General features: G+C 39.2%; 4 protein-coding genes across 4 annotated transcripts; 3 read left to right on the plus strand and 1 right to left on the minus strand.

Moving 5' to 3' along the window:
- Window positions 1–242: 242 nt before the first annotated feature.
- On the minus strand, window positions 243–903 carry LOC129778979 (adult cuticle protein 1-like). Its single transcript, XM_055786192.1, has 2 exons — window positions 843–903; window positions 243–781 (listed from the first exon to the last, which is right to left on the minus strand). Exons 1-2 carry the CDS (start codon window positions 846–848, stop codon window positions 314–316), a joined length of 474 nt encoding a protein of 157 aa, XP_055642167.1. The 5' UTR covers window positions 849–903; the 3' UTR covers window positions 243–313.
- A 489-nt stretch (window positions 904–1,392) lies between these two features.
- Window positions 1,393–2,088, plus strand: LOC129778978 (adult cuticle protein 1-like). The gene is made up of 2 exons (XM_055786191.1): window positions 1,393–1,485; window positions 1,544–2,088. The coding sequence occupies exons 1-2, from the start codon at window positions 1,480–1,482 to the stop codon at window positions 2,015–2,017; spliced, it is 480 nt and encodes a 159-aa protein (XP_055642166.1). The 5' UTR covers window positions 1,393–1,479; the 3' UTR covers window positions 2,018–2,088.
- A 496-nt stretch (window positions 2,089–2,584) lies between these two features.
- Window positions 2,585–3,237, plus strand: LOC129778982 (adult cuticle protein 1-like). Its single transcript, XM_055786195.1, has 2 exons — window positions 2,585–2,686; window positions 2,753–3,237. Exons 1-2 carry the CDS (start codon window positions 2,681–2,683, stop codon window positions 3,113–3,115), a joined length of 369 nt encoding a protein of 122 aa, XP_055642170.1. The 5' UTR covers window positions 2,585–2,680; the 3' UTR covers window positions 3,116–3,237.
- Window positions 3,238–21,160: 17,923 nt separating this feature from the next.
- LOC129778789 (adult cuticle protein 1-like) lies at window positions 21,161–21,832 on the plus strand. The gene is made up of 2 exons (XM_055785899.1): window positions 21,161–21,282; window positions 21,349–21,832. Exons 1-2 carry the CDS (start codon window positions 21,277–21,279, stop codon window positions 21,709–21,711), a joined length of 369 nt encoding a protein of 122 aa, XP_055641874.1. The 5' UTR covers window positions 21,161–21,276; the 3' UTR covers window positions 21,712–21,832.
- Window positions 21,833–22,433: the final 601 nt, after the last annotated feature.

Consider the following 22,433-nt stretch of genomic DNA (forward strand, 5'->3'; position numbering starts at 1 on the left):
CTCGCAAAAAGCTGGGGCTAATTCCTGACGGGCGTATTATAAATCTACTCGTAGTGAGAGGAGGGAAGGAGATCCAGGGGAATGGAATTTCGATCACACCAAACGACCTTGATATTGTGCGATCAACAGGAGTTGTGCTATAAGCTGTTTTTGCGTGAAGCGGGTGGCATTTTTAAGTTTATCGTCGCTCGGTCTGTCTGAATTTGAATCAAAGAATGGGCCAGAAGGGCAATAATTGATAAGAATGCTATTTTTTATTAACACTAACCTATTGCACTGTACATAGATTTTCAATTTTTGAAGGGCATCTAACTTACAACGTTCCGGGAGCGGGGGCCAAATTGAGCGATTTCTGGGAAATCAAATGACCCGCAAGTGGGGCAGCATGAATTGAGCCACGGTTGGCAGCGACATACGAAGCTGGACCAGCAGCCGCAATCAGAGGAGCTTGGGCGGCCAAAGTAATCGGAGCGGCAGCTTGAATTTGAATGGCAGCCGGAAGTCCAGAAGCGATCAGAGCTGGGGAGGAGATAGCGCCCAACGGTAGAGCGGATGGGATTCCCAAATTCGATTGGATGACGGTAGGGGATGCTGCCAATCCAAGCGAGTTCAGCTGGAGTGCCTTCAGTCCTAAAGGATTCACTCCCAGTGGACTCAATCCAAGTGGGTTTACTCCCAGTGGGTTGATTCCCAGTGGGCTCAACCCAAGTGGGCTCAAACCCAGTTGCAGAACCGATGCGTGGGCCATTCCGAGAATAGCAGCGACGATGGCGAAGATGGTCTGGAAAATAGAAGATCATATTATTCAGAATTATAGCTAAATTTTGTTAAGGTTTGTTCACCTTCATTTTGTTGAGTATTTGTTCTACAGGATCGTTTGTTTATTAAACAAAGTTGTGATGCTTTCTGATGACTGATTGTGCCAACTTCTGGTATATATACCTGAAAATGAATGTTCCGAATGTTCTAATTACCATGAAGCAAGAAAGTGTCCTTGGGCTATATTCTATTAACAAGCTCCTTTGTATGATATGATGCAACTGATTCATCGATTGCTTAACGGTTTAATATTCTTTACGTCAGTATATCCAATAGTAAATTGGCGGTGAAAGCAATCTGACGAAAAGCTACTGGTGGCTTACGCAACTCGGCTCCTAGAAGAGGCGTTCTGGATCAGCTGTGACACGGCAAGCTATGGAATTATTCATACTGCTCATGGTTTCATTATCATTTTGCTCTAATTAAAACAACATCCACAAGAGTATTCAGCAACTGGCCAAAACAATTTCATCATACACGGTGACTTGTTTGGTAGAACCCATACAATCCCTTTCTAAGTTTAACTCTAAGTTCTTTGAATGACCCAATATCTTCGGTGTGGATATATAAACCCAAAGTGGCAGACCTCAATCATCAGTGAAAATCTAACCATTGTTTAGTAAACATTACAGCTTACATCACCAAAAAAAACCTAACAAAATGAAGGTAAATAATATACAATTTGCAAATCAATCAAACAATTCGTGAAATTTGATTCTTCCAGACCATCATTGCTGTCGTTGTAGCTATGCTCGGAGTAGCCCACGCATCGATTCTGCCACTGGGGCTGAGCCCACTCGGATTGAGTCCACTGGGATTAAGCCCACTGGGGGTGAATTCACTTGAATTGAGCCCACTGGGAGTAAATCCTCTAGGACTGAAGGCACTTCAGCTAAACGCGCTTGGATTGGCAGCATCCCCTACTGTTATCCAATCAAATTTGGGAATTGCATCCGCTCTACCATTGGCCGCTATATCATCCCCAGCCCTGATTGGTTCTGGACTTCCGGCTACCATCCCGATTTCAGCTGCCGGTCCAATTGCTTTGGCCGCCGCTCCAGCTCCTTTGATTGCGGCTGCTGCTGGTCCAGCATCCTATGTGGCCGCTAACCGGGGCTCGATCCATACTGCCCCACTTGCCGGACATTTGCTCTCCCAGAAATCTCTCAACTTGGCTCCCGCTCCTGGAACTTTGTAAATTAGTAATGAGAAAAATTTTGCACTGTACAGTATTTTAGTCCTAATAAAACAGCAGAGGAATTATTCGAATTGCTTTTAATTCTGCGATATTGGTTCGAAAACAAAAAAAAAACTTCCAACATTCTTGAAAAAGGGGCAGGGTGATTTTGTAAAAGAAAACATTGATGGTTTGGATGAAAAATCGAGGAAATCATATTTCGTAAACTGCTGATCGACGTGCAAACCATCTAGTAATTAAAATGTATTTTTTTAACCCTTTTTCTTGTAGTGCTCCTAAAACCACATTCAATTTCATTTGAAGAAAGACGTTTTGATTTAAGATGACATCAACGAGAATATATTCATGTGCCCAAAATTCTACAATAATGAATTACATGATACTACAGATCAAATATCAATCGCCCACGCACACTTAAAATAAAGAATATGCGAAATAAAAATGATTCACATAGCAAAGAACACAAAAAAGCACAACTGTATCAATGTTTATGAACCAGTTTCGATTCTTGGGAACCAGTGTCAATAATTTTTTTTTCGGCTACTTGAGAAGATCTCATTGAGTATATAAGGCCGGACTAAATTATTCTGGAAGCATAACACATCAACGTTCAAAACTATTCACTTATTCCGCTTCTCAACGAGAATCATTTAAACAAAAATCATGAAGGTGAGTTGTGATACGTCACATTATCTAAATTACAACATGCAATCAACATTGTTTCCATTTGAATAGTGCATCGCAGCTGTAGTCATGATGGTTCTCGCCCTCACCGAAGGAGCCCTTGTCCCATTGGCCTATTCCTCTCCATTGGCCCTGGCTGCACCCCACACCACCGTCGTCCAGCAGAACCTGGGTGCCCCACTGACTTACGCCGCTCCATTGGCTTACTCCGCCGTTGCCCCAGCTATTAGCTACGCTGCCCACGCTTCGGTCGTTCCAACCGCTTATGTCCATCAGCCAGCCATTGCCGTTCTTGCCCAGCAGGAAGGTCGTTATCTGGCTGCCACTCGTGGAGCTATCCATGACGCCCCACTGGAAGGACACGCCATCTCCCAGCAGTCGCTGAACCTTGCTCCAGCCCCAGGAACTCTGTAAGCAACGAAGTGCTGCATCCTGTGTAAATTATTTTGACGGTTTTATGGTTTCAATTAAAATTTCTACTCTCTGTGATTTGACCATGTAGAATAAATTGGGTGAACATTTTTGATACAGTTGAATTGACAAGATCATTTTTATATTTTTTGAATCTTCTACATACATGTGTTCTCCCGTGACCAAGAGGTTAGCGTCACACAGTCGTTCTGGTTGAGAGATTTTCGTCAAAGCACTGTGGTCACGTATATTCTAGGGCTTGCCACTCAGAATACATTCAAGACGTGTTATTTGGCATAATAAATCTCAACTGAGTACTACTAATCATGTAACACCTACGTTGAGACGGCAAAAGTTTCACTGGGAACACTAGTGCCATTTAAGAAGAAGAAGATTTACAAGTAACCAAGAGTTGGAAGCTCTTGTAGTAAGTTGATAAAACATATTAATGGCTCCTGACAACTAGCTGTGAAGCTTTACGTGCGTTCGCGCAAACACTTTTCGCCCGTTTCATATTGGTGATTTCTTACATTCCTTTTTATCGTAGTGCCATCATATATTTTTATATAGCATCGGTTCACTTTATTACACAGCAAATGGAGTTGAATAACAATATATCTCCCGTCTGATGCATTTTATCTGCTGGTAGCAACTTGTCTCAATGTGTACTGAAGCGAATGGAATTCATCTTGTATCCATCTTTCACTTTTTGGTTTTATAACACTTTCATTTCCATTCATTTTCGTTTCACTGATTCAACTTTAGAGCAAGCGCGTATTAGGTAGAAGGGAAAATAAGTCCATTGTTATCCAGGATTAGGTTCATTTTTAATGTTTTTAGGTTTGAATGATCCGATCTAGATCATATATTTTTTATTCATTCATTTCGTCATACGATCGTAGACTACAATTACTTACATAATAATTCATAAAAAAAATTAAATAAGAAATAATCATTAAAATTAGTTCTATATAACTAATGCAGTATATTTTACGATGATCTCTCAGTGATAGATTTTTTTTAGTAAATTCTTCGACATTGTCACATCAATTACATCACTGTGCTTGTTGTATGTTTTCATCATTCTATTGAGTGGCCCATTCATAGCGTATAAAGCTTTAAATGAAATTGGTTTGAATAAATTTCGTGAACAGCGCATACAAATTTAGTTTTTGGAGTAAGTTTCCTGAATTAATCCGTTCCGAGACCAAGTTAATAAAACATGAAATATCAGCAATCTCTCTCCGTTTCTTAAGCGTTTCAATACTTATCAACATGCAACGAGCTTCATATGGAGGAAGTGGAAATGTTGTCCAACCTAACTTTCTCAGAGCAAATAACACAAATTGTTTCTGAACGGGTGCCCATACAACACTACAGTATTCTAAAATCGATCTAACATACATACAAAGTCTTGATTGTGTATGGATCCCTGAAATTGTAAGAATATCTTTTCATGAATCCGAGCATACTATTTGCCTTATTGATCATCGCGTTGTAGTGCTCGACAAAAGTAAGTTTAGAAGCGAGTATTATACCTAAGACTCTATTTTTTACACATCTCTCTACAGTTTCTAGACCTAAAGAACATACGATGTTATATGTCTCATGTTTTCGAGTATACGTAATAATATTACACTTTTTAACATTAATATCCAGAAGACTTCTTACGCACCATTCATAGAAAATATCAATTTCCTATTGGAAGAGATCTAGATCACAACGCTTAGTTTCTTCCATGTACAATTTCATATCATCAGCATAAATTAGAATGTTGAGGTTGGTCGACACATCATTTACGAACAACATGGATAGCGGGGAACCTAAATGAGAACCCTGTGGAACTCCGGATGTGACATTCACTGGACTAGAGGTTTTTCCTTTGAAACGCACAGTCTGTGTTCTATTGCTAAGATAAGATTCTACCCATTTCAATAGAGTTCCTGTTATATCCATAAGTTGCGGTTTGAAGATGAGCATTAGAATATCTACTCTATCGAAGGCCTTGCTGAAGTCTGTGTAGAACAGGATTTCTCAAAGTGGTCGATTTCGGTTTCCCAGGAGTCGACAGAAACGAAAATTGATTTTAGGGGTCGATGGGGTCTGAATATCGACCCCTATAAAATAACACAAGTTCTTCTTTGATATATTTAAGATGCTCCATAAATTGTGTTACGTGAACCACCCTGTTATAAAAATGACCAGGGTTGCCACATTTGATCCTGTAAAATTTTCTGAAAAAATCTGTACATCTGTATTTTTAGCAAAAAACCTGTATCAAAATTTTGAATTTATTATTCTAATTCATGGTTTGCCTAAGTCCTATCAATACAACAAAATAAATTTAAAAAAGTTTTCTCATAATAAATTGTATGATGTTTATACATGGTTTTTTTTAATTTTGCTCTACTTAAATTTTCCGTCAATTTCATCCGTGACGCTCCTTATTGAGCCGAGACATAGTTCTTTGCTTTCAAGATAGAGTCTATTATTGTGCAAACCAACCGATTTTAGAAATTTGTTTTGTTCGCATTGTGAAGCGAGAATATTTACTCAACACACACTGATGAATGTGGAATTATCAAGAAGTGTCACAAAAACATCCTTAGCAGGAATGGAGAAGTGAGGTGACATTTCATACGGTTCAATTTTTTTATGAATCAAGGCACATATATTCATGACTCAACGATAAAAAAAAACAAAGTTTATAAGTAAGAAGGTAGACAGAGAAAATGAACTGTAATTAAATTTAAATTCAAATTTGAATTATATAATATCTTAAAAAACTGTATCTTTGTGTTAAGTTCTTCCAAAGAATGAAATTAATTTTTAATGTTAAGAGCTTGATTTATTTCGACTTCTCTGTTTGGTGGTTGGAACTAAACTCTCACTTTTTTCATTTTTTACTGTCGTACCATGGCTACAAATCATGGCCTACCTAACAGTATGATTTTGCGTATGCCAATGGTACATCTTCCTTTTTTAGAAAATATCGTACGGTGCAAGCCATGCTGGGAGCCTACGAAGTCTTCCTTCTAGCCTGACGGGTTGTGGAGAGTCTTCAATAGGAACATCAGATTCATCGTCGTTAACCGCATCTCTATCGCATTGGGCTCGCAGCAAACAATCTATGTGATGGCTACCACGACATCGAGCATGTTGTCTGGTCGTGTATCCGGTTCCATACTGCTCGCTCTCAGCTCTCTAGAGCACTGAGAGCACAAGGCAGGCAATCGGAGATCCCCGTCCGGGATATCTTAGGTAGCCGTGATCCTGATCTTCTGCTTCATCTATACCTGTTCCTCAGGAACGCCGATGTCAACGTTTAATGATGTTTCCTTCGTTGTGTCCCCGTTTCATATCCCTCCTATCCGATCGATAAACTTTTACTTAGTCGCGGCAATACATACACACACTCTTTACAGATACACGGGCCAAAGGTTGTGCAGTCCACTGATCATTCAACAAGAGCCAAAGGTTGTACCGCTCATGACAACTCTACATGAACTGATGATTGCGCCGGTTAGTGACCATTCTATCCTGGATTCCTCGAGTCGAGAAAAACGCACCACGCTAGATATGAGGTACAGACTAGGGGGGCGTTGCTGATTAAGGGTCAGCTGCATCCCAATAGGAAGTATCCCGTGTCGGGCACACGTACAGAGCATTGGAGACAGCAACATCCGAATTACGAAAACACTTGTAATACTAACCTCGAGCCAACCGCGAGTAGTCGGTTACATATTACTAACATAGATAATAAGAAAAATTGTCAAAGTATTGAACTCCCGGCCCCGTGAGGCTAACGCCATATGAGCCTTGATAAAAATATATAATTTGGAAAAAAAATCGTCGTTAACGTCGTCTTCAACAACTTCTTGTTCATCATCGACAGGCATCGGCTCATCATCAGGAATCGGTTGCTCATCTTCTTTTGGAGGAACTACTGGATCCGGAGGGTTCATATCTTGAAAATTGAATTCATCGATCAGCAGTGCCAAAGGAAGTTGATTTTGAGGTGTAGAATCAGCATCGGCATCGCTTCCATATCGTTGTCGAATTTGGTTTGTGTGTGCTCGAATGAGTCGTCCGTTCTCGAGCAACATGGTGTAGTTTACGTTACCCTTGCGCTCGATGATTTGACCTGGAACCCATTCTGTTGTGTTACGATAATGAACCTGGGCAAAGACCATTTCTTCAGCATCAAAGGTTCTTTCCATCGCACAATGTCGTCTGTTGAACTGGGAATTTTGCTTTTCGTTGACCAGCGTTGGACTTGGAGGACACGGCTTCAGCAGATCCAGTGTCGTTCGTAGCGGTAGACCTAGAAATAGATGAGCTGGCGTCTTACCATCTATTCTTCTGTTTGGTGTTGACCGGTAAACCGATAGAAACGTCTGCAGATCCTGGAACATTACTGCCTTCTCCCCTTCGACAAGTTTCTTCAGTAGACAGTCCAGCGGCGCTCGGAGTTCCTTCATCTGTCCAACGAACCGTCCATAGTCGTTAATCGCACCCAGGTATGAACGCAGTTGCGACAGATTCGTTGGTGCTGACATCTCAAAGATTGCTCTTGTTTTGGTTGGATCCGGGCGGAGACCATCCTTGTCGAGGATGTGACCCAGAAACATGATCTGCGGAAGTGAAAAACGGCACTTCTCGATGCGCAGATAGAATCCACACCCACGAATACGTTGGAGCACATCATTCAGACTACGATCGTGCTCTTCTTGGGCCTTTTCAGCAATTAGAATGTCATCCAGGTACGGTTTCACTCCAGGAATTCCGGCTAGCATACTGTCGATGATCCTCTGGAATGCACCTGGTGCGGATTTGACTCCGGGTGGCAATCGGTTGTACAGGAACAGACCTTTGTGTGTGTTTATCGTTAGCAGTTTTCGTGAAGCTTCTTCAACTTCGACCTGGAGATAGGCATCCGAAAGATCGATACAGGAGAAGAAATCAGATTTGCGAACCACGACGATAGGTGCAGCCCAATCAGAAAACTGGACTGGCGAGATGATGCAGAACGTTGAGATCCAGATTGCTTGTAACGAAAATGCGGCCCACTTTCGTCACGTCTTGGATGGTGATTTCAGTGTTGAATTCACCTACGATGTCGATGCCGTCACCCGAGGCGCTCACAGCAGCGACATCCGTTATCTCGATGACAGGCTTACCCACCGATGTCCAAGTTCGTTTGGAGATGATGGTGATGTCAGATGCACAATCGAGCTGCAACTTTGCTGGTACACCGTTGATGTCGATTTTCACGAACTTCCGCTTTGCTTTCAGATCAACTCGCTTAACCGCAATACCTTTAGACTTGACGATGTCCTTAGGTTTGGGTTTGTCGATCTGCTTTGTCGGCTTCTTCTCGGATGAGGAGCAGTACCCTTCCTTGTGGCCCTTCCGTTTACACTTTGAACATGTGTGTGTCTAGTAGGGGCACTCCTTGACATAATGAAGATCCCCACAGAACCAGCAAGGTGTTTTTGGTGACTTCTTCTCCTTTCCGTTTGAAGTACGATGACGAGAGATTGCGTTGACTTTAGACTTGTCCGTACAACCTTTCTCGATCATTTGCGTGTCTTGCTTAAGGTTGATGATGCGGTTGCAATCCTCAACCAGGTTTTCAAGCTTGAGGTTGGCACCGTCGGCGGGCGGCGCGTTTTCTTCAGCTTCCAACTTCCCGATCAGCCAGGTCCGGATATCCGAATCGCGTGGTGACTGGAGACCGCATACGAACCTGAGCGTCTCGAATTGGTCGCTGGATAGCTTTTCGATCTGGAACGCTTCGCAGTGCTTGTTCACCGATGCTGCGTAAGATGAAAAATCGTCGACTTCATTTTTCACGCATTGAAGACACTGGTAGCGTGCGTTGAAGAGTGACTTTTGGCGTCCAAAAAGTTCACGGCAAAACACTGTTCACGTAGCGTTCGTGGAATTGCGTGCCGATTTTCCGCAGAAGTAGCCTGACCTTTGCTTTGTCATCCAAATGCTTTCCGTCCTCCTTGAACACGTCCTCGTATCGAGCATACCACGAATCGAAGAAGATGCCGCCGTCTGGTTCGTACTGAAACTCGTCGATTCCCGTGGAGAGTGACTCGATGATCTTCTCGCTTCCAACTTGATTGGCGTTACCCTGCTGGAGAGCTGCAATCTGCTGCTGCTGGTTTGCGATGAGATCAGTCAGCCGGAGAATCGCTTGCTTCAAATCTGCGTCGGCCATTCTTGAATTCGTGACGGTTTGAGGGCTTCAGAAGCGGAACGGAATTTAAACTTAAATAGGAACAGGAACAAGCTTGACGTTGCTTCCGGAAAATGGCAAGAACTTCTCCTCGTCGCCAAAATTGTTAAGTTCTTCCAAAGAATGAAATTAATTTTTAATGTTAAGAGCTTGATTTATTTCGACTTCTCTGTTTGGTGGTTGGAACTAAACTCTCACTTTTTTTCATTTTGTTACTGTCGTACCATGGCTACAAATCATGGCCTTCCTAACGGTATGATTTTGCGTATGCCAATGGTACACTTTGCAAAAAATCTGTAATTCTGTATATACCGATTCTGTATTTGAAATTTGGCGAAAAATCTGTAATATACAGAATATTCTGTATATGTGTCAACCCTGAGAATGACTAATATTTTAGTAGAAAATATCATTGCTGTATATTTCAAAAACTCAACAAGACATTGAGTGCACAAGATGAAAATAAAAATGTACAAAAAGTACAAGATGAAAAATTCGGCTAGTGAAAAAGGATTGTACAAGATAATATGTTTGAGCGTACGAGTCCTTCAAGGACGTTTAACATTTCTCTGTATTTTGAACATATACATGATTTAACACGAAGGAAGTCATCATCAAATTCATGTCCAAACATGCTCCTGATATTCTACCGTATAACAAGCTTGTTCTTAAGTTGCAAGTTCATATTTTCCAAAATGCTTGGTCATCGATGTGCTCGGCGTAATCTTTTTTTTTTTAATTATGTCGCGATGAGGGAAAAATGTTATTCAATTTATTATAGACCAACAGATTTTTTCTCCAGCTGGACGAGTTTACATTACCCATCAATGAAGCTCTGTTGTTAGGGTATGTTCGATATATTGAAGGAGAAAATATGTACCAAGAAATGATTTTTGCTACATATATCAAGACTAATACAAGAGGAGAATCGATCGTTTTTTTTACCGAAAAAGCTATTCCATGGAAGAACATTGAGACTGATGGTGCACCATCAATCGCTGGTCGTCATCGTGGTTTTACAGCTTACTCAAAGTTTCAACTGCGTAAGGTACTGGCCATTCACTGCGTGATTCACAGACAGCATTTAGTAGCAACAAATCTGAGCCCTAGATCGCATCAGTCTTTACTATATGTTATGAGTGCTATCAAAAACTTTCGAAGCAATTCTTTGAACACTCGATTATTTGCTAAGCTCTATGAGAAAAATGACGAAATCTTTACTCGGTTACTTCTACACGCTGGAGTTCACTGACCACATAACATAGCAATATTTTCAGCTTTTTTAAATTTGTATTTCAGCTGCAGGGTGACGATTTCAACTTGTTTGAAACAACATCAATAATATCGGCTCTTCTGATAAAACTTTCAAAACAAAATTGATGCAGAAGAGAATATTCACAGATTCCGCATTTATCAAAATTATCACAAAAGCTTCAAGACCATGTTATATTATCATATGTCACTCACATTACTCGCATTACACAAGCTTAACCTTAAAAACTTCCACATAATCCCCAGATCTACCCTATGTCTTCGACTTCAAATCATTACAGAACTTCTCTTCAACTTTTTATTAACCATTCTACAGCATCTGTTGATCATTTTTTGAGTAGAACTCGAATTTTGATAGAATAGAAAAATTGATGTTTACGAGTGAAATAAATGGGAGTGCGTATGAAACCGACACCTTTGAAGGAAAGAATGAAAACTTGTTACAATAATTTCAAATTATTGAGAGGTTATCTATGTACTATGTGGACACTTAGTCGAACATCCACGTGAAATGTTCCGCTGAACGTTGAACGAAGGGCCACCATGAGCTCTTCCAGGCTTTTTTTGTTGACATGCCCGATTCAACGTTGGTTTTGGCTGTTTTATCAATTCAGCTCAGCCGTTTTGTCTTTTGAATATAAACACGAGGCATCTACAAAAAGTAGGAACGCATTTTTCGTGTCTGTGAAACACAAACCAGGTGTCGGTTTTACCCTGACTGAAGGTGTCGGTGTTAATCCTAATGGACTCGAATTTTAAAAACAATGTTTTCGAGCATTGATAAAAAACAACACCACCTACCGTCTCACAAACTACACTGAACAACGATACGATGAATGAGGCTCATAAAAGTATCGAATTTTCCTAAATTTTCCGACTTAAACACTTAAATTCCACGAGCGAAATTATATATGGGCTTTACGGTTCTGTGCTTTTGTTTGTTTTGACAGCCGAGCGACTTCCGCAGCTGTTGGGTGACTCGAAACGTAGGAAATGACCAATTTGTTATTATATCATAAGTGGACATCGGAAAATTTTCAAAAAATTGCTTCCAACTGATAAAATCAGGGGATGTCGATTTTACCCACAGTATCGTTTTTTCCCTGATTTCCCCTATTAAAAGGGTGTGTCACATCAAATTGCATCACGGAAATAACGCTGTAGAAATTTAATTTTTAGGAATTATATCTTCAGCTTTCGCTTATAATCAGATAAGAGTGTATAGATCACGTTGGCCATGCTTCACTGTCAATTTTTCGTAAATTTGGAAAAATGTCGTCGAACGAAAAAGAGCGTCGTGAATTAATCCTGTGCACTCATTTCGAGAATCCGGAATTGTCACATCGGGTCATCGGTAAGATGCTGGGAATCGTCCAATCCACAGTCAGCAGAGTACTAAAACGATACTTCGAGAACCTAACCATCGACCGGAAGGTGAAGAACGGCAAAAATGGATGCTCCGTCAGTGAAAAAGATCACAAGCGCGTAGTTAAGCAGTTTAGACGTGATCCGAGAAGTTCGGTCCGGGATGTCGCCAATAAGCTGAATTTGTCAAGTTCATTCGTCCAGCGGACCAAGCAGCGGGAGGGCCTGCGTACATACAAGGTTCAGAAGGCTTCTAACCGCGACGGAAGGCAAAACATGGTGGGGAAGACGCGAGCCCGGAAGCTGTACATCGAAATGCTGACGAAGCTGCATTGCCTGGTAATGGACGACGAAACCTACGTCAAAGCGGACTTTCGTCAGCTGCCGGACCTGTTGTTCTTCTCCGCAGAGGACAAATTCAGCGTTCCGGAGGAGATTCGCAAGCAGAAACTATCCAAGTTTGCCAAAAAGTACATGGTGTGGCAAGCGATCTGCTCTTGCGGAAAGCGAAGCGCCCCCTTCGTGATGACCGGCACGGTAAACGGGCAGGTTTACCTTAAGGAGTGCCTACAGAAACGCTTACTACCACTATTGAAGCAGCACGAGGGCCCGACCATCTTCTGGCCGGATCTCGCTTCGTGCCACTATTCAAAGGACGTGTTGGAGTGGTACGAAGCCAACGGGGTCACCTTCGTGCCAAAGGAAATGAACCCGCCCAACGCGCCGGAGCTTCGCCCAATAGAGAAATATTGGGCGATTATGAAGCAGTCCCTCAGGAAGAACCCAGAAGTTGTCAAATCGGAGGCGGAACATAAGAGAAAATGGATTCCTGTTCAAAAAAAACTACAACCTGACGTTGTACAGAACCTTATGGACGGGGTAAAGAGGAAGGTGCGAGCATACGGGCTTGGGCTCGAAGTATGAATAAAAAGAAAATGCCAAAAGTTGTTTAATAGTTTTTATTTTACTGTCTAAAATTTTCAAAAGGATCGGTCTACTGGGCGAATTTCTACACCGTTTTTTCCGTAATGCAATTTGATGTGACACACCCTTTATATCACATCCATAGAATGAGCCAAGGTGATAATGCAAGAAAAATTGATTATCATCAGCACAGATGAGGCAGGAGTATAACCAAGGTTTTTTATATGTTCTAGTTATAACGAAACATAGAAAAACATTAACCTGCGATGTGAGACATTGCTGAAAAATATCTTCTCGTTTTTCTATCATCATACTTTGTCGAAAAAGGCTTCATTATGGCTACAAACAACGCGAAACCGAAGGAACCATTTGAAAATGGTTCGAACGTAAAGATTAAGGGTTTTACTAACCATTATTGAACCGTATTTTGATATTTTGGTAGTTGTAGATAGATTGTTTTGAGATTAATGTTTTTATAGTTTGAGAGTAATTTGTATTAATAATTATTTATTAAACTTTATATTTACTAAATTTTATCTCTATTTATTTTGTCGAATATGGTGAGAAATATTTTTTTTTCTATATTATAGTGACTTTCAACACTTTTGGCTGGTTTGTCACATTACTTCCATTTTTTCCCAAGTATGTCGGAAGTGTGAATTGAAATCGTGACCGTTTGCGTGAGAGGTTAACATTTAACCAACTGCAATGCTTTCACATTGAAAACTGTTTAGTAAAGAAAAAAAATAGATATAATTTTCAAAGAAATTTGGCTATGGGGGTCTGCGATATGACTTAATTCTGGAAAAGAGGTCTCTTGCCGAAAACAGAGAACCCCTGGTGTAGAGTGTCTCAACAACGTTACCGTTAACTCTAACAGATTAGTAGTCGTAGATTTTCCTTTAAAGAATCCATGTTGATTCGATGAAATATGATGCTTTAGCTGATGGAACATTTTCTTATTGACAATGGATTCAAATAGTTTAGGGCAGGGGTTTTCAAATGGTGCTCCGCGGGAAATTTGTGCTCCGCGAAGTTATAGCAAATGCTCCCTCTTGAAAACCCACCTCGAAAAAAAGAAATCTTCAATTCAATTTCACTGAGAATATAGAAATTTACTTTGTTTTCTCCGGGTTAGATGTCGTGTAACTGATACGCGTAACCAAAATAGAGTTGTTCTCAGTTGAGTAATGTCATAATAGATAGAATTTGTTTTTTTGATGAAAAAATCCCGGTGCTCCGTTACATATTTTTGCTATAAAAAGTGCTCTACCATAAAAAAATTCTGAAAACCCCTGGGATACAAGATAAAATGACGATACCACGATAGTTTCGGTTTCCCGATTTGAGTATGGGAAGAAGAAATGATTTTTTCAACACAGATGGAAATACTGCTGATTTTAGCGAGAAGTTGAAAAGCCATAATGAAGGCTGAACAAAGGCGTCTGCCAAATTTTTCAACAATATAGGAGGAATATCATCTGGCCCTGAACCATTTGATGGGTCTAGACCTCCAGCGCATCAGAAAGTTCGTTAACAGTGATTTTATCAATCGAAACCGTGTTCGCATATTCTGGTAAGAACGAAAAGTAATCGAAATCTCTAGTCACATCAATTGTTTTTTTTTTAAACCGGGCGAATAGATCACTAATATCCTTATCATTTGATCCAACAAATTTTTCAAACTGCATACGTGATGGAAAATTATTAGATTCAATTTTATCGCCGGCGAAATAAAAAAATTAATCTTAGGATCGGATTTGATATTATTTTCTGCACTATGAGTTATTATATTGTGGTGATATCTCCGCATCAAGTTCTCTACAAATATGTAATCAATGTAATCAATCAATGAGTAATGAGTATTCAATAATGTAATCAATGTAATCAATGAGTAAGGAGTATTCAATAGCGAGGTGGAATTTTTCGTTTTTCCATAGAGGAGATATAGCTTTCAATACAAGAAAATCTCCCGTGCCATTTGTGAACAACAAGTCTAGGTAACAATTTAGTTCATTTGGAATTGAGTTGATTTGATTGGCTTGTTTTATCGAAAATAAATTGTAATGTCTCATTTTCACTCACTCACTCACTCACATTTTCACTCATAATAATTCATTTTCCTCGTCTGCAATGAAATCAATTTTATTTTGATTAAAGTCACCGTAAATATGGATTTTACTTTTGGGATCTAGTTTTTCGATAAATGAATCCGCAATATTTAAAAAATTTTCATACGAATATTTTTTGGCGAAATTGGGAGGGAAACACATCATCATCACATCATCATCACATCATCAAATTCTTTATGTTTTTCACTAGGAATACGAACCGCGTTGAGCGTAGCATTGACAGCAATGAGTACACCACCTCCGATTTTTTATCGCACAGTGACAAATCTCGATCACATCTAAACACGCTAAAATTACTTCCAAATACCTCTTCACTTTTCACTGTGTCATTCCAACTAGTTTATGTGGCCATTTATTGGCCAGAACTATTGGAAGATAACTGACTCTTTTTCCTCAATGTAATACCAAAAGTAATACGGAAAAGATTGTTTCGTCAGATCAAAAACATCACCAAGGTTGATCTCTTAGAACCTAGATAAGAACGGGAAACATTTCAGAAAGGAGTATTTGATATATTGAATAGCTATTAGAATTGTATTTTGTTTGTAGTTCACTTTGGGTAATACAATACAATTTTTTCCCTGGGATAAAAATGCCCTGGAGACTGAAAGTCTCAAAAAAAACTTTCTCCCTCAGCAGTTTCTTCACACTTGACCAGTGTTGTTTAATTATCGGGTATTAAATCAAAATACTGTAGAAACCACTTACTAGTTACCTCTAATCCGACATACCGAGGCATCACTTAGTATCGCATTACAGGCGATTGTGTAATTGGACATTTGCGATGTCAATGGTACAGTGTCGACGTCTAGTGGTGACATTCAATCTAGAGCGATAATTTGGGTACCAAACTCGCTGTTAACAAGAATGTCCAATTAGAGGCGAAAATGTACAATTTTTCGTGTCGCATTGCAGGTCTGTCCAATTCGCTAGATGTCGAGGTAGAGGTAAGGTAATGTCCGTAGAGGTAGAGGTAATGTCCGCTACGGACCTTCCGTTGTCCGATCACGGATCCTCGTCTTGACGCGACGTTATCGGGGGAGAATTCCCGGCGGTGGGACAGCGACTGATGCTGTATCAACTTGTTGGTGAGGCGGGGAATTCCCAACGGTGGGGCAGCAACTCATACTGCAACAATGAGCGGTGAAGCGGGAGAACGGTGGAAAACTTTACTATTACTCTGAGCCTTGAGAAAGGCTTTGGTTGGGGTCGGCTCGACACTGCAGAGAAAAAGACTCGTGGCAACAATTCACTTGATTTATTTGATCTTTCTGGTACAGAGTTTGAGATGAGAATGAATATTTTGCGGCAAGTGTACCCGTATTTATATCACTCGTTGGGTAGCGGTTGCTACTGTCAAACTGATGTGATGTGATGCTGCTGATCTCGGCTTGTTGACTCCACCTTTATTGCGTTGGACGCAACAGGTAAGTTACAGTATTTTTTGTTTAATTCTCGATACTCGAGAAGTCTGCAGAACTTTTTGGAGGCACTTTTTGAGATTATTTTCTCTGATTAGTTATTGTAAAAAACTAAGACGCTCTTCGAAACTATATATCCCTTGCCAAATCCACTTTTAACGTAGAACTACGTCTAATAGGATATGGAAAATGAAAAAAGTTGATGGGTCTGAGCCTAGGGGCACGGACGGGATCTTGACATAGGACTGTGATTATGTATAGTAATTGCATTTGAATTGAGTTTTTTCATTGTTTAAAATCTGTATTTTTTCTCTTTTGATACATCAAATGGAAGCCCTGAAAAAACCCGTTTCCTGCAGAACTTGTATCCTTTAAACAGGTTAGATGAGATAACGTGGTAAAGACCGGAACCACATTCTGTTCAAAAATGTACACAAAAATACTATTATAGCCATTACTATCCATTTCTTCTGTTTATTCAATTATGTAGAAGAAGAAAAGGTGTCATCATATATGATTTTGAAACACAAGTTTAAACAGTTAAAATCTACATAAATATAAGCCTAGGTCAAATAAATCTATGACTACTGAAATATTTTATAGATAAAAATAGCATTTTCTCCTTCGTTACCACGTTGTCCGGAACATTACTTGTAACAACTTTATAGCCCGGTGATGTATATTGGGCATTATATGACCATAGTTCTCTCTTGGGAAGTTCGTGTAGCTTCTGTAGTAAACTGATCACATTGGGTGCTTAGTTCGGTTTCTGTATAAAAAAGGGAAAGGAGAATGGGCAAGTGCATTCGAGGAAGTAAAGCGGATTTCTTAGGAAGATATACATGGGGAGCATAATATTATGATCGCGACTACTCAAACTATTAGAATCTGATATGCGTGAGTATATACTTTCGAATTTAAATCAGCAACCAGTTAAATTCATTAATTGCATTTTTCACATAACCAAACAATATACTCGATATTATGACATCCTGGACCACAATTACACAAATTGTTAGTAGTGAGACCTACACGATAAAAACATGATTTGAGCACAAATTGATTAGACTACATACAATATAATATAAGATTATTGCCTATTATCGGTAAATGCAGAATAATTCATTTTACGCATCAACTCACGTTGTGAGCTAACGCCCGAATTCAGACAAATTGCTCATTGCGCAATGGGGAAGAAAGCGATTGGTTAGTGCAATCGAAAGAAAACATACTCATTTTAATCGTCAATTTGTTATCATTTATTTACTATTATTTTTGTTCATGTTTCATGCAAAAAAAATGCTGGATAAATTTCCTGTCTAATGATATATAACACAACATATGTCGCCATAACGATGTTGAGTAATATGCGTTTGAAAACTCTTAATAAATCGTTACATTTTTCGTAGAGTGACCCCCTTATATAGATATCAATAACATAGTCCTATGTCAAAATTAACATGTATGAAATAATTGATGATTTCGAATACTTATAACTCAACATATTTCGACCAAATATTTCTACTCATCCACCACAATGAAGAGAATGGTTAATTTTTTCAGAGAAGCAAATAAATGATTGTAAAACGTCAAGCACTATCTAAACGTGCTGAATCCCACGTTTAGATTAGCCCAATTTGTGCTTCTCGAATTGTATTGACCAAAAGCAGCGACTAAAATAGCAGCAAAATCCTTATTGTATAGGGGGAACGGGTTAAGACGGCCACCCTAAGCATGGAGTACAATCAAACACAATTTATATAAAACTGAAGCATTTAATTATATTTATGTGTTTTTTAATGTTATAATTACCTAAATTTCTGCATTTGAATCTTCAACTAGATAATGAAACAATCAGATCAGTAGTAAAATGTACATAAAATTGGTTCTTAGAATTATAACTCCTCGGTTTCAACATCGAATTATTCCACATACTCAGCTTTTACTCATACCGTTGATGTAAGTCACTCCACCATCTTTACGCGATGGATCGTGATGTCGGTAAATCATGTTGCTAAAGTTACCAACATTGCAGATTGTCTTTACTGATTGAAATTGATTGAAAAAACACGAACCTGCTGTTCTTATCATATCCCAGAATATTCAGGAAAAAGGTACTATCAAAGATTCGCAACGAATCCAGAACACCTTTTCCAGACATTTCACTAAATTTCTTCCAAACCTTTTTGATTTTATAACAACAGAAACTACCGATCGAGACGTTTTGACTATTATCTGAAATGTAAATACTAACGCTACAGACAGAGCAACCTGGTGATTACGTCTAGCTATGCGGACAAATGTTCATTGAAACGATTGATTGTCCGCATAAATAGACACAGCGTTTTCAAATGGAAAAATATTGCCGATAATATCCTTCAACTGGACAGATTATTTCATTAAAATTTGGATGATTACGCTTGTAGGCAAAAAACAACAAAATTGCGTTTTCCCAACACTAATGGTGTTGGTGATTACGTCTCCTATGCAAAAATGGACAGTACTGTCATCTCGAAAATTGTTTTTTACTCAAAATTGAACACTCTGGGACTCTTTTTTCGGAAAAGCGAAACATTGCATCGTAAACCCCACCCATGTGTTATTTCACCTTCTATTATGCATAAAACCAGCTGCTCCGCTGCGAATCGATTTCTAACTGATTGGTAGTTAACATCATCAACCAAAAGGAAGAACTCGAAAAGAAACAGAGTAATCAAATTCAACTTCAGCAACTGGAACGGTAGCAAAGCAGCAACACCAACAGAAAAAATTTCAGCAGCAGCAACAACACCGGTGCCGCAGCAGCAAACAAATTTAATTTTCCCGGATGCAATCTGAAAGGAAATACGACACGTGTCTTTACGTTTCGTGTTTTATTCCATCGTTCACAAAGCGGGGAAATTAATTTATTTGTTCTTTTCAGAACTATTTTATCAAGAGAGTCTCCGTAGTGGACTCACACAAGTTCAAGCGTCTAGCGTGCTGTTTATTCAACACACACAGTGGTGCAATCATGTTCGGTTGAGGCATCGCGTCGATTTCCATGTTGTCTGGTGGAGAGTGCTTCTGTATTTCTAAATCAAACGTACACGATGTTGTGGTTTTTATGTTGAGCAAAGTGGAATTATATATAATCGCAACATTTACGTACTTTCTAGCTAACTACGTGACAGCAGCGACGACGTGGCTCCCAAATGGCTTTTTTCGATGCTGATAGCTAGAGTTTTCCAAAGAAAAACCTTTCCCAAGGCTATAGGCTAATGAACTGCAAAAGTTTAAAGCTTCTACAAAAGAAACAAACAAATAATAATCAACCTTAATTTTTATTTTGCTACCGTGTTAAATGGACGCACATTTTTCTTGGTTCAGAAAACATTCTCACAAGTTGCACCAAACGAACATAGTGCAGAGATACCAAATGATGCTTTTGCCACTTGATACCACTATTCAGGACTACCAAAACTAGCCCCTAAAATGTTATTTCAAAAAACTCGAGATATTCTATGAGGTGTGAGCATTTTTTAGGACTACAATAAAATTATAGTTTTTCCAAATATTAAAAAATATAGACGGTGAAAAAATGGAAAAATATTTTAGTACGCAACGCAATGCTCGAAATTTTCTGAAAAAATCACACATATCAAAAAATACTTAGGAACGCATTCAATTATAAATTAGAGCAGTACTGGGTCTCAAAATTATAATTAAAAAAATCGAAATCATAAAAAAAAATGTTTTGCACAATTTTGTACACTAAAAATCCTGAAAACACATAACACATATCTAGAAAAGACGAAGTAACGCATTTCACTACAAATCAAAGCAATACTGAATCTTTAAATTAAAAGAATTTTTTTTTACTGAGACTTGAATATTTGTTGAAATAAAAATAAAGAAAATGTTTTGTTTGGTGGCCTTTTTTACTTCCCTACCAGCCAGGCCATTTTCACCCGAAGTGTTTTCTTACAGGAATTAGTTAACTCGGTGTCAGCTCTAATAATTTTCGTTATAGTTCTAATTGAAGGTATGTTGTTAAGTACGAATGTTTTATAAAAAATAATACAATTATTAAATTTCATAATTGAATGAAAATAATCGATGAACGTTCTTCAACCTTCCTATACTCCCTCATAGGTCTGACAGACCGAGAATCAATGAGGTGGCTGAAGAAAATGACTATTAAAACTGAATGGAGTTAAAGAAAAATTATTTTCTGGAGTTCTTTCATTCTATTACATCCTTTTCTTTAAATGAATACCAATAACGCCTAAAAATACACAATAATAATATAACAGAGACACGCACAGTCTGTGAGTATATAAGTTACGATATTGCGCGCGAGTACAGGAGAGTAAAAAACATGTCTAGGCTGCATATACTTATGAAAAAGCCATCATACGCTTAACTACACAATTATCAATTACCGAAGAAAATGTAGGAATCGATACTTGATTCACTTTTCCAAACCAGTTCCTCTAAGATGTGATGAACTTTATAACATCCACCCAGAGTTATGAAAAAACTAGAATAGCCGTTGCAATAAAACAAAAGTAGGAGGTGTAATCTGTTTGGACGAAAAATAATTTCCATAGCGAAGAACGCGAAGCAAAAACAATTGAATTAAAGTTTATGAACCAGTTTTGATTCTCGGGGACCAGTGTCAATCATTTGTTCTGGCTAGCTGAGAAGATCTGATTGAGTATATAAGGTCGCACTAAATTATTCTGGAAGCACAATACATCAACGTTCAGAGCAATTCACTTATTCCGCTTCTCAACGAGAATCCTCTAAACAATAATCATGAAGGTGAGTTTTAAATCGTCACATTATTTAAATTACAACATGTAATCAACATTGTTTCCATTTGAATAGTGCATCGCAGCTGTAGTCATGATGGTTCTCGCCCTCACCGAAGGAGCCCTTGTCCCATTGGCCTATTCCTCTCCATTGGCCCTGGCTGCACCCCACACCACCGTCGTCCAGCAGAACCTGGGTGCCCCACTGACTTACGCCGCTCCATTGGCTTACTCCGCCGTTGCCCCAGCTATTAGCTACGCTGCCCACGCTTCGGTCGTTCCAACCGCTTATGTCCATCAGCCAGCCATTGCCGTTCTTGCCCAGCAGGAAGGTCGTTATCTGGCCGCCACTCGTGGAGCCATCCATGATGCCCCTCTGGAAGGACACGCCATCTCCCAGCAGTCGCTGAACCTTGCCCCAGCCCCAGGAACTCTGTAAGCAACGATGTGCTGTGCGTTGTGTGAATGATTTTGACGGGGTTTTTTACGGTTTCGATCAAAGTTTCTGCTCTATGTGATTTGATTATGTGGAATAAATTAGGTGAACTTTTTAACTGCAATTGGCTCGTTTGTGTTTGTGCTCGTTGTGTTTGAGCAATACTATATCTGAAACTTCCATAAAATCCAGCAAATTCTGCAACGAATTAGAGGTTCAATATTGGCCATAAATTGATTTAAATATTTAATTTCAGTGACTTCAACAACAAATTGTATAGTAAAACTCATATGGTTCATGAGTATAATAAAAGAGGAATACAGAAGCCAAATTAGATGTATCTCATTTCGACAAAAGCCTTTTAAATTTTCGGTAGTCTTAAAGGAAACTTTGTTATATTGATCGTTACGATGTTTTGGCTACATACAATATAATCGAAAAACATGTCAGTGCAAGTAATGTAAAGCATGAGAAATTAATCATTTACATGATTTACAAAAATCTTGAGGTATTCAAAATGAACCATCTTCAGATACCTCCATAGCTGGTTTTCACCCGAAGAAAGTCCAGCAACCAGTCGATAAACTACAACAAGTTCTGTTCGCAACAAGACGAATTGAAGGCAGCGATCCAGGACCAACGTCCATAATTGGGGGTCTCCGTAGCCACATTGGTTGCGCATTCGCTTAGTAAGCGATCGATCGTGAGTTCAAAACTCAGGGCCC

The sequence above is a fragment of the Toxorhynchites rutilus genome, chromosome 3 (genome assembly GCF_029784135.1).
Source record: "Toxorhynchites rutilus septentrionalis strain SRP chromosome 3, ASM2978413v1, whole genome shotgun sequence".
Lineage (NCBI taxonomy): Eukaryota > Metazoa > Arthropoda > Insecta > Diptera > Culicidae > Toxorhynchites > Toxorhynchites rutilus.